Genomic DNA, 11,151 nt, shown 5'->3' with positions numbered 1-11,151 from the left:
TGTTTACCTGACAAACCTTACTAATTGGCTGTGTCGGGCGGTGGCGGGTTTAACGACACATTTCTATATTTATGGGATCTAACCCAACAAAAAACTGTATTATGCATTGAGAGTTTGCTTGTGGAAACAAATGCCACTTGATAAAATAGTTCTGCAAAGGAGTTCCGTTTATGTATTTATTTATACAACTAGAGAAGCCATTGCTGTGCATTGTAAAATAAAAGACATCTGTCATTTGCACAATCTTCTCAAAATCAATGTACTTGAAACACTAAAAGTAATCTGCGTTGTTATGTAATAATAAAATGGCAATAAAGTACGTATTGAACTTTTTGTTTTATATTCTACAGCTTTAAAAGAATATTCTGGAAAAAGAGTTGCATTAATAGGAGCGCAAATTGAAGAGTGAGATCAATTTTAAATTAACCGTGTCAGTCTTCTGTATTCGTTACTCTCACCTCTTCAGTGTCGCCATCTATTATTACGACTTTAGAACTGCTTACACCCTTCCAATGCAATACTTATTTATTACATGGAAAATTGTATTTAACCAGTTACCCAGCTAGTTTCGGTGGCAACGGCCCGCAGCCACTAACAAGATAATTATTGTTAGGGTGGAGATGAGCCGACTCAGCAGCCAGCCCGGAAACTCAAAGCATATAAATTTGTTTTATAGTAGCATGATGTGAAGACAGAATGGGGTTCTGCTCATGTATGCTTTTAGTCCTTTAAAAAATATTTCCACTCATAACCCAGCACATGCACCACACACTCTCCATCTCCACAGGCAAGCTTTGTTTTGCCTAATGTCGCGTGAGCAGTTCAGTTAAGGGAACAGAAGTCTCACGAGCCAAATGCGCTTGTTCCGATGTCAACATATTAAATGATGCGTGAAATGGTTCGTGCAGTTTACACAGAGAGATCGACCTACAGGGAAAACGGACAGCACATAGCTGACAAAACCCCGTTGTCTTTTCCTGAATCGCACGTAAACAATACCATAAGTGATGACATAATGATGGAGTCAAGATAATACCACGGTTAACATTATCACAATGCCAATTTTACCTCTGAAGAACAAGCATCAGTTTTCACATTAAACATTATGGAGATATACTGAGGTTACCTGGCTGGCTGGGTGGCATTGCTAATGCAAGACAAAGATCCCCCGTATAGCCTTTAACAGACTGTTGGATAAAGTGCTGTTAGCGAGGACTTGTGTGAGCAAGCACGGCACAGGAGGGGGTGGTGTGGCCACCACCATGCTCAGCCGCCTTTGTCTCCCCAGTGCTGATGTTTTATACACTGCACCAGCTACTCATTTGAAGCTGATTCGACCTGGAGGAGACCCAGGACCGGGTCAGGTATTTGCCACTGTTAGTGCTCATGATAACCCATACAATAACCCACTGACACACCCATACTGGAAACAAACACAACAAACATGTGCTGGATACTGACACACTGGAAACACAACAACAAAACAGTCGTCATTCACCATTTAGTGATAATTAGAACATATTCTTTGGGTCTTTCGGTAAAGCCACGTAGATAGAACAAATAAAAAAAAATAACAATAACAAAATAATAACAATATCACAAATAGATCAACCAAAGCGTTTGTGCCAGGCGAGGTGCACTTTGAGACCTGGTGAGGTGTTAAAAGTGTTTTGGGTTAACTGACTGAGATGGCTGGCAGATGTACCATCTGTCCTCCCCACGCTTTTGTAAGCGTCGCACCTCCATCCCTCAATTGTGTGAATAGTCACACAACATAACCAATCCGGAAGTACGGTAAGGTACCGTGGGTGTTCACGAGCTGTCCACTGCTATGCCCTGTGGAAGACAATGCGTTTGTGTTACTCGCTTTGATATTCCACAGTTGTTTGACTACATAGCAGAGTGCATTGCCAACTACCTGGACAAACTCAACATGAAGCACAAGAAACTACCTCTGGGCTTCACCTTCTCCTTCCCAGTTAAACACGTGGATCTGGACAAGGTGAGCCTACCACAGGCAAAAACTGCCATGCACCTCCGATTAGCACGGTTGCCTACGTACGGTGCGAAAGGATTTCAACGTACGTACGTACAACTGCAACTTGCAATACTCAAAGGGACCGTGTTGGACATAAGTTGAAGATGCTGTTGTTTTTGTTGTTGCAGGGAATCCTTATAAACTGGACAAAAGGGTTTACGGCAACAGGAGCGGAGGGAAACAACGTGGTGGAACTGCTTCGAGAGGCAATCAAGCGACGAGGGGTAAAAGTCTGCACAGTTAAACAACGGCGCATTGAATTGCTCCATGCACCTGCACCGTTCCCGTTCCGCTGCGATGTGCACAGATGACGGCTTTATTGAGGGCAATATTGGCACGAAAAAATCGATTAGATTGATTGAGCCCAGCCCTGAGGAGTGACTTTACCTCTGGCCTGTCTTTGTGCTGTAAAGAAGGCCCAGTGCCCGAAACGTCACCTATTATATCCTTTTTTTGTCAAGGCAGTGTTGCGAACGAACGTGTTGAGATATTTGTTGTGCTTGTGCACCACTGCCAACACGGTATCATCTATACAAAAAAATTAGTTAATTATTCTCTTCACCATTTAATATTCGTTTAAAGTTAATTTAACATTGACTGCATTGTAACCCCCCTGAGTTATTGTATACACCCCCTCCCCCTTAATTTAAAATGAGGTCACGATGCAGGCTTGAGGAGGGCCAATGTGAATAAATGTGAAAAACCTAAGAAGATGATTCCTTGCAGTCACGAAAGCTTCAAATCTAGAAATGTGAATAATTTTACTCCTGGCCAGGACTTTGATATGAACGTGGTGGCCATGGTGAATGACACGGTCGCGACCATGATCTCGTGCTACTATGAGGATCACAACACGGAGATTGGAATGATTGTGGGTAAGATGAGCATGACCCCTGCACCTTTTACAAATGTACGTGATTAAGCAGTTAATAACAATTCAAGTACCGAGGTAGATGTTATCGGGTCATCTTTATTATCAGTTAGTATCTTTCCAAAGCAATTTTTTTTAAAATGGGTTATACGTATTTGTACTAACATTCACATTTACTCGTGTCACATTAATCACCGAGTAACTACAGTCCAAAGTTGCTGCCTCACTTCTGTCAACCCAGCATTAAAAATGACTAAACTACTGTTAGTCAAGGAGCATGACGAGCTTGTTAGCGTAAAGTGTGGGGACTCCTGCCTATTGCAAGACGTCTGACCAGCGTGGAAGAGTATGCCAAAATACGCTCGAGAAGGGCTCCCACTGGAGCTAGCTCTAGAGCTAACTCGAGTGGAAGCCCTTCTGGCAGCAGTGACGTGAGCGGAAAAATTGCTCGGCTGCATCTTCACCCGCGACCCTTCTGAATGTAAAACCGACAGCAATTCAAACACTCCACCTGCACTCGTGCCAGTGACAATGAACCAGAGCCTACGTAGGGCCATTATTACCACGCAGCCTTGCTGCTCTCGGTTGACGGTGTCCATGTGCGTGCGTGCACGCATGGGCTTTATGGGCCACAGCTGAGGGCCCCATATTTCATATATGCAGCTTTATGATTGAAATGCAATACGGTAGCAGTAATTTGATCATGAGAGCCATACGCTCACCGTATGTTATGTGCCAATAACACGGTTATAAAATAAAATATCTATATAACAGGCGGCACTTAAGGCAATATGCCTTCTTTGCAAAAACAGAGGCTGAGAGTGGTAGAATCAAAATTTTTATAATTTTGTTTGTTTTAAACTGTGATTTAGCTTCATAATTGTATACCACCAACCAATATTTGTTTGTTGTACAGGGGCATATCACGTTTTAAAAAGCAGATCTGAAATAACCATGGTTAGTCACCAAAGAATGTTTGTCACGTGGCATAGGTGGCGGTAAAAACAGCAAACGGAAGGAATTGAATTCACAGCAAGGGGTCCCTGAAACTATCCAAGGCCCCCCCACCACCCCCATAAAACTTACCGCGGCGGCGCGTGCCTGCATGCATGCGCGTGCAGGCACGGGGTGCAACACATGCTACATGGAGGAGATGCGCAACGTGGATCTGGTGGAGGGGGACGAGGGCCGCATGTGCATCAACATGGAGTGGGGGGCCTTCGGGGACAGCGGCGAACTCGAGGACCTGCGCCTGGAGTACGACCGCAAGGTGGACGAGACCTCAAACAACCCCGGCCAGCAGCTGTGAGAGCCTAGCACCACCGACCCGCCAGTAACTGACGAGGGTTTGGGAGAGTTAGGGCAATGGAGAAGCTGCTGCTCGTAACCACAAATGCCGAAACATTCAAGACCTGTGGACTTCGGGTGTGGTTAATTGGAGGGCCGTGGCTTTTTTGGTGCTTCACGCGCCCCCCCCCCCCCCCCAATGATCCGATCGAAATCCCTCATTTCGATCGGATCATTGGGGTTTATTAGTAATAAATCGGCATTTTGCGACCCCCACTGCCACTGTGTAGCATATTATTATGTGCCAGGGACTCTATGAGATGATAGGAGAATAGTCTGAGTCCATAATTGGCAATAAATAACGGCAAAGCAGTTATAAGTGACTCAGAATTGTGCGCAGTTGCGTATACAGTACACGACTTCCCTGAAGGCAAACACCTTCAGCGAGCGCGATGCCGATCACATAACGCGGTTCTAATTCGACCCTCGATCGATGGCTATGCCATCGCCGCACACGCGTCGAATAAAAAGCAAGGGACAAGTCCTTACTTACTAACAACTCCTCTATCATTTTTCATTGCTGGAGGGGTTGCCCCCCTAACTGAAAATCCTGGCTCCGCCATTGGTTTCTGGGGTGCGTTGAAGCTATCAAAACAAAAAGTGTAACATGCAGTAACTTTAGGTTACTTGATCCTGAAATTAAGGTGATTATCAGATTGGCATTAACGGTGACATAAAATAAAAAAAAATACTGCAATCTGCTGCTGGATGAAAGTCTCCCCATACCATGCAGTCATGGGGTTTATTTGACCATACTTCACCACACTTGCCAGTGCAGGTTGAAGGAAGCATCCCAATACCAGTTGAGTTATCACATACCACTGATGTTAACCGTGGCCGGGAATTGAGCTCAGGTTGCTAAGTTCATTGCTGAGTGCGCTAATCACTGAAACGCAGCCCCATATAAACGTCAATGCGTTTGACCTGCTTTTGTACAACAACAAATATTCTTGCACATTTCCACAACAAAAACAAATATTAATCTAAACTTCACTTAAAACGCTAACATATTCAAAACCCACCACAAAAAAGTTATCGACTGGACTTTACATTTGGCAGAAAGTTAAATACCATCACCCAGAGATATGAACATATTGCAACATAAAGCATAAAACGTGTATCTAAAATCATCATCAGCCACCGTACAGAAGATTGATTGCCGTCTCAGCAAGGAATTGCGTTGTTTATTTAGCTTTTTTGCCAATCACCTGCACTTACAGGCCGGTATATATAGCGGCTGAAAAACAGCAGCAGATGGTTCACAGAACTGAATTTCGAGCGACCATCAAATGCAGCTGCTCGGTCCTAACAAGTAGAGTGCTTTGTCCACTACAAATGGAAGCTTCTTGCAATATTTTGCCATCTGGTAAATTTAGTGTATAACTTCAATTTCGTGAAGTTACATTCACAAAGTATCTTCAATGGTATTATTGTGAACATTTTAGAGTTGCGTTCGATATAATTCAGCTTATAAAAGTGCTGCAACTTAAAGAGAAAAGGTGATAGAGTGATTGCCTGCAACATGTGTCATCGCGATCACACCAACCACCTATTTATATTTAAAACTAAACAATGTTTTATTTGACCACGTAAGGCCCACTGAGATATAGAGCTTTTTTTCATAAGCGACCTGGCCACAAATGATAGCTCAACGAAGTGGCTGATCATATGAAAATGTATAGCAGCCAAATACTCTCAACAGATGTTTGTAAATATGGAGGGAAATATCAAAGGACCCGGAGAAAAATCCACGCGACTACAGAGAGAACACGCAAACTCCAAATATACAGGCGTTAGGGTCGGGATCGAACCTTCCAGGCGAGGGAGTTAACATTTCCACCGCAGCACTCTATTATATAAATTTGTCTGCAGAACATTACATCTATCGTTTCTATTAAAATCATTAAAATCGAATCTTGCAATCAAGACACACGCATCTAATCGAGCGTGAAATAAATTACTAATCAGAGTTTAAATGTATTGTTTGTAAATGTTTTGTCATGACCCTGACAGCTATAAACGGGTGCTACATTCACCACAATGGCAAACAAATAGATTGTTGAATAAAACCGTGACACCAATTTGCGACAAGTCATTGAATCACAAAGTAGATTTTTTTTTCTTTTATGTTGAATGAGTTATCTCTTTATGGTATAATAATAATGTTTATAAGTGGCGATTGTAAATGAGATTAGGTGTGGTCAGCATAGTACATGGCCTGAAGCTCACATGGCATAATGGATCAATATGTACGTAATGGTTAAACCTCTTCTAGGATGCAGCTCTTGCAAGCAATGGCGAACTATTGAGAATTTTAAAAAAAAAATTGCAATGGGAATGTACAAACCTCAGAGCCACTCACAAACACACATATCCATGCTCAATAAGATTGGTGCAAATAACAAATGTACTCAATTATTTTCATAACAGTGAAATACATTGGGTGACAAGTGGTTAAATATTCGTGTAGAATGTATATCACTGAATTATTGTTAAAAACCTGTGCTTATTGATTGTCTTTTGACTATTTTTGGAGCAATCAAGATTGACTGTAAGCAACTAACATTGTCTACTTAAGGTAGTCAAAGTTCGGAGTTTAAAAGTCTCCTTTCGATTTATGATGACATCAGTATTGCAAAACACGATCAGTATAACATTCACTAACGATGATTCGAGAAAATAATTAAGAAAACATGCTGGATCCAAAGCGTAAAATGCACTCAGTTAGCATAATTTCTTAATGACATGGAATTTATCACACTTATGCAATGTTAACACATGTTAAAACATGATATTGTGTGACAACAGTGTCCCACCTATACTTTGTACCCTGCGTTTATGAGAGCTTCTCAACTATTTAATGAGCTTTGCCTTTCAATATTCCCAGGTTTGAAAAGCTAATATCTGGAAAGTACATGGGCGAGTTGGTGAGGCTGCTGGTCATGAAGCTCACCAACCAGGGGCTGCTCTTCGGAGGAAAGGCCTCGGAGAAGCTGCAGACGCACTTCAAGTTTGAAACCAAATATGTGTCCCAAATCGAGAGGTGAGTAATGGCATTTCAATGAGCTCTACCACCATCACCTCACAGCATTCTTGCTAGGCTAATTTATCTCAATTGTGTCATCGGTGTAAAGCCAAAGTATCAATTCGGCACAATCGGAGAACAATACAACCCTTTGTGTAGAGAATGGCCCACAAAAGTGCATATTTCAGAACTACTTCTGAAATGTTTTTATGAGACCTGTTCAGCCAAGTAGAGGGCAGCATGTTTCCAATCGCTTTGCCATTAGAGTAATGCCCATCACAATGAGATTAAACGTGTATATTTCATGATAATTGTTTTTTTACCCTGATAATGTCCTTAGAGCCTAGTCTCACATGTGAGACTAGGCTCTAAGGAAAGCTGTCTCGGGTGTGGACCAATCAACTTCAAGGACAGTGCACATTATCAGAGTTATGTTCTTTTGTTTGTATTATGACTGCAAGTATTACGGTTTATGCAAACATGACTCCTTGTAAAAAGGTGTCAGTTTTGTTGCCAGATAGAAGGGTAAAAAACCAATTATCATATTTTTACTGGCAAATGAGGTTCCCATAGTGTCTATATTTCATTCTCAGACCTGGCTTTAGCCACATTAAATACAGAACCAAATGTAATGTGATCGGTTTTTTTGTAGTCACCGGTGAGTGGGCTGAGACCATCAACTTAGGATACGATAGAACTTGGTAATCACAGGTGGCTGGCTGCCTGAATTTAAATCCAGGTTATCAACAGTGGCAGCTCAGCGCTCTGACCTCCAATTCACCCGGCCACTGCCCCAGATAGTCTACCGTAGTGCTTAAAATAGCCTCAAATCAGGTTGCTGCCATGATGCAACCGTCAACTCACTGGACTTGCAAACCGCAGGTTTGCTGGTCCACCTTCACGGTAGTTGTAACAATGAGAAAGTTTCTTAAATCCCCAATCGGCAATATAAATTGATGCAACGCAGTTGATTGGCGGTGCATGTCTGGTGGGTACAGCGCATAAGACTTGGTCACATTCCCATACGGAAGGGATTATTTACGCCTCCCTCGAGTGGGGAAATGCTTCCACGAACGGTGGAGTTGGCAATCAACGTCAGGGCTGCAACTTCATCTTCATAAAATCACCTTGAGCAGGTGTAAAAGAGCAAACAACTGTCCACCGACGAAGCGGGCCATCCCAACGACGGCCGTGCCAGTGCCGACACCTTTACCCTTCACCTCGACCCTCAAATCGTGTTGTGTGGTGCGTTTAATGATTTCGCCAGCAGCGATGACGGCGCGGAGATGAAGCAAACGCTGAACGTGCTGCTGGGGCTGGGTCTGCAGCCCACGGAGGCAGAATGCCGGCTGGTACGGCGCTCCTGCCAGGCGGTGTCGCGACGCGCGGCCTCCCTCTGCGCAGCGGGCATGGCAGCGGTCGTCAACAAGATTCGTGAGAACGGCAGCCTGGAGCAGCTCGAGATCACCGTAGGAGTGGATGGCTCCGTGTACAAGCTGCACCCACAGTGAGAATGAGAGCAGCTCGCTCGCTCGCACACCGGCCCTCGCTCTTGTGATTTCAGGCGCGCTCATTTCCACGAAGCAGTCGACTTCTGCCACACGTACGTCTATTTCAATGGCACTTTTTTTTTTTACAAGTGTCGTTATTTTATAATCTGCAGCTTAAACGTCGATCATCACTTCTATGGACCTGCCCACTTCTCCTCTATACTCTCTGGTCACGTAGATAGAAAAATGTATAAAATAAAATACGACGTTTCAGTCGCAACACAAGCGGCCGTCTTCAGGTGAGAAAAAAATACCTGCTGTTTCTATCTACCCCCCTTCACGTACTCTTCGATTCAGCAGCAACCAAGGCACTCTTTAACACGTAGGCTTTCGCGACCAATATTAATCATAATCAACGTTTTTGGCATTTGTGAATGTTGTAGTTTCACGCTTCAACACACCGGTGGGCTAAAGCAGTGAAATATTTGTCTTTTGTCAACGTGACACTTTTTTACTGATTGGCCGTGTCGGGTGGCGGAGGGTTACGACACATTTATAAATAACGCGATCTAACCCAAAAACGTTGATTATGAACAAGGCACTCTTGTCAGAAGCCTCCAGTCAACTTCGCCTCAGTGAGAGGTCACTCATTCTTCCCTGCTGCCACAGTTGTCTGGAAATACTTGACCCCATGCTATCCGTGATGTTGACTAAAAAAAACAGAGAAAAAAGACTCCCTGTTCATGCTCAAGAACCGTCTTACTTCTGTTGTGTGCATCACTGGACAGGGTAGTTTCACAATGTCATCATCATAATCAGCGCGCCACTCACAAGCGTGGCCCGAGTAAACCACCGCAAAAAAAAAGTAGTCTGTCGACTATAACGTTCAGCCGAGTCGATTAATCGACTTCATACTCTCAGCTTTAATTTCATCCAACTGCTGCGGGTGTGTTCACGGTGCAGGTTCAAGCATCAAATTGCGACGACGATGAAGCAGCTGGCGCCCAAGTGCGATGTCACCTTCCTGCAGTCGGAGGAAGGCAATGGACGTGGGGCTGCACTCATCTCTGCCGTGGCGTGCAAGCTGGCCATGAGGATACAGCGCTGAGGCACGTGTACAAGCCCAGGACAGCGGACTGCGGGTCAAGCTGTTAGACACTTTACCTGAAATGCCGGACAAGTTATCACACGGAATGTATAATGTGGAGGTCTCCTGCGAGAGCCCTCACTGCAAGAGCCGTACAACTCCGCTGTAAGAAAGCGAGCCGTGACGTAAACTTAAATATACACAAAATGGTAGCGTCATCGGATGGGTTTTGAACAGGTTTTCCACTTTAATGTCATTCGTAATGTTTGTTCGCGAAAGCATTTTGACCTTTTAGAATACATTTAAGTTTATTTCGCCACTCTTCTAGTGGTGTTGTAATCTCTTGCTCCAACGGATAACTTGACCGGCATTTCGGAGGTGTCTGTTATCTTGAGCGCAGTGGACAGCAGGCACCAACTACAGACCTCACTGAGACACCATGTTCACAAACTGGGCTCACTTTGCTGACAAGCGCTAAGCCAACCTCACACGCTTGAGAATATTTTGGGGGCGGGCGGATGGGAAGGTCGATTGGTTTTGTATTTGTACTCATTAGGTGTATGTTTAGCTGTTTAGCCAAATGTTTAAAGCAAAAAGACTACTTTGTAGAACAAGTAGCTATCACTTATTGATTGGTGGCCGGTTGCGTCAAATTTACATTTGCCCTTGGTTTGTGACGTGAATCAGTGTGAGCTATGGGGAGATTTCACTTGAGGAATTTGACGCAACTGCCTACAATCGGGCTTAATTTCAGCCGGAGCTATCTGGGGTTGAGCTCCAAAAAATGTTTCCTCTTCAATCAAGTGGAGGGGGGGTATTAGAATTCAGGGGGTTGGGGGGGGCAAAATACAGTCCTCAAAAGAAGATTAAGCCCTCTTGGTGCCGATGTGCATATGATTTGTGTATGGAATATACATTCGTAGACTTTGGTTATGTTAATCGACGTGTTTATTAAATTACATTACTACCGAAACATTGTAGATTGAGCTGCTTCCGGTGCATTTACATAAATTGCGTTTTTCATTTAAAAAAAAATAAACGGCAACATCATGTAACTAAACACTTCTCTCATAGTGTACATACAATATTGACGTGCTGTCCCTTGAGAAATGCCTTTCAATGTGTATGGGTTTAAAATAACACTGGACTGTTCTTTTCCTTCTTGTGTATGGCATTTGAAAAAAAGCAACAGGCGACAGTTGGATGTTCAATGTTGTCAGCCATTCCACAGCATCTAGAGTAGCTAAGCAGGGTCCGCTTGTTAGACCAGGACATGCGTGTTGTATTGGGGTA

General features: G+C 43.6%; 1 protein-coding gene across 1 annotated transcript; it reads left to right on the top strand.

Moving 5' to 3' along the window:
• The first annotated feature begins 1,843 nt into the window (after nucleotides 1-1,843).
• LOC144721557 (hexokinase-4-like) lies at nucleotides 1,844-10,918 on the top strand. Its single transcript, XM_078599264.1, has 7 exons — nucleotides 1,844-2,002; nucleotides 2,167-2,262; nucleotides 2,814-2,913; nucleotides 4,031-4,214; nucleotides 7,144-7,299; nucleotides 8,549-8,788; nucleotides 9,735-10,918. The coding sequence occupies exons 1-7, from the start codon at nucleotides 1,934-1,936 to the stop codon at nucleotides 9,877-9,879; spliced, it is 990 nt and encodes a 329-aa protein (XP_078455390.1). The 5' UTR covers nucleotides 1,844-1,933; the 3' UTR covers nucleotides 9,880-10,918.
• The last annotated feature ends 233 nt before the right edge of the window (nucleotides 10,919-11,151 follow it).

This window comes from Lampetra planeri, chromosome 12 (genome assembly GCF_965212315.1).
Source record: "Lampetra planeri chromosome 12, kcLamPlan1.2.h2, whole genome shotgun sequence".
NCBI classification, from domain to species: domain Eukaryota; kingdom Metazoa; phylum Chordata; class Hyperoartia; order Petromyzontiformes; family Petromyzontidae; genus Lampetra; species Lampetra planeri.
The sequence above is the reverse complement of the archived record's forward strand: the minus strand, read 5'-3'. Positions and strand labels throughout refer to the sequence as shown.

What these genes read in the sequence shown, in the direction of transcription:
- LOC144721557 (XM_078599264.1), top strand. Translation starts at nt 1,934, where the DNA reads ATGAAGCACAAGAAACTACCTCTGGGCTTCACCTTCTCCTTCCCAGTT. An exon ending in AGGCAATCAAGCGACGAGGG is followed by an intron (nt 2,263 to 2,813) that starts GTAAAAGTCTGC and finishes ACTCCTGGCCAG; the next exon opens with GACTTTGATATGAACGTGGT. An exon ending in TATGTGTCCCAAATCGAGAG is followed by an intron (nt 7,300 to 8,548) that starts GTGAGTAATGGC and finishes TGATTTCGCCAG; the next exon opens with CAGCGATGACGGCGCGGAGA.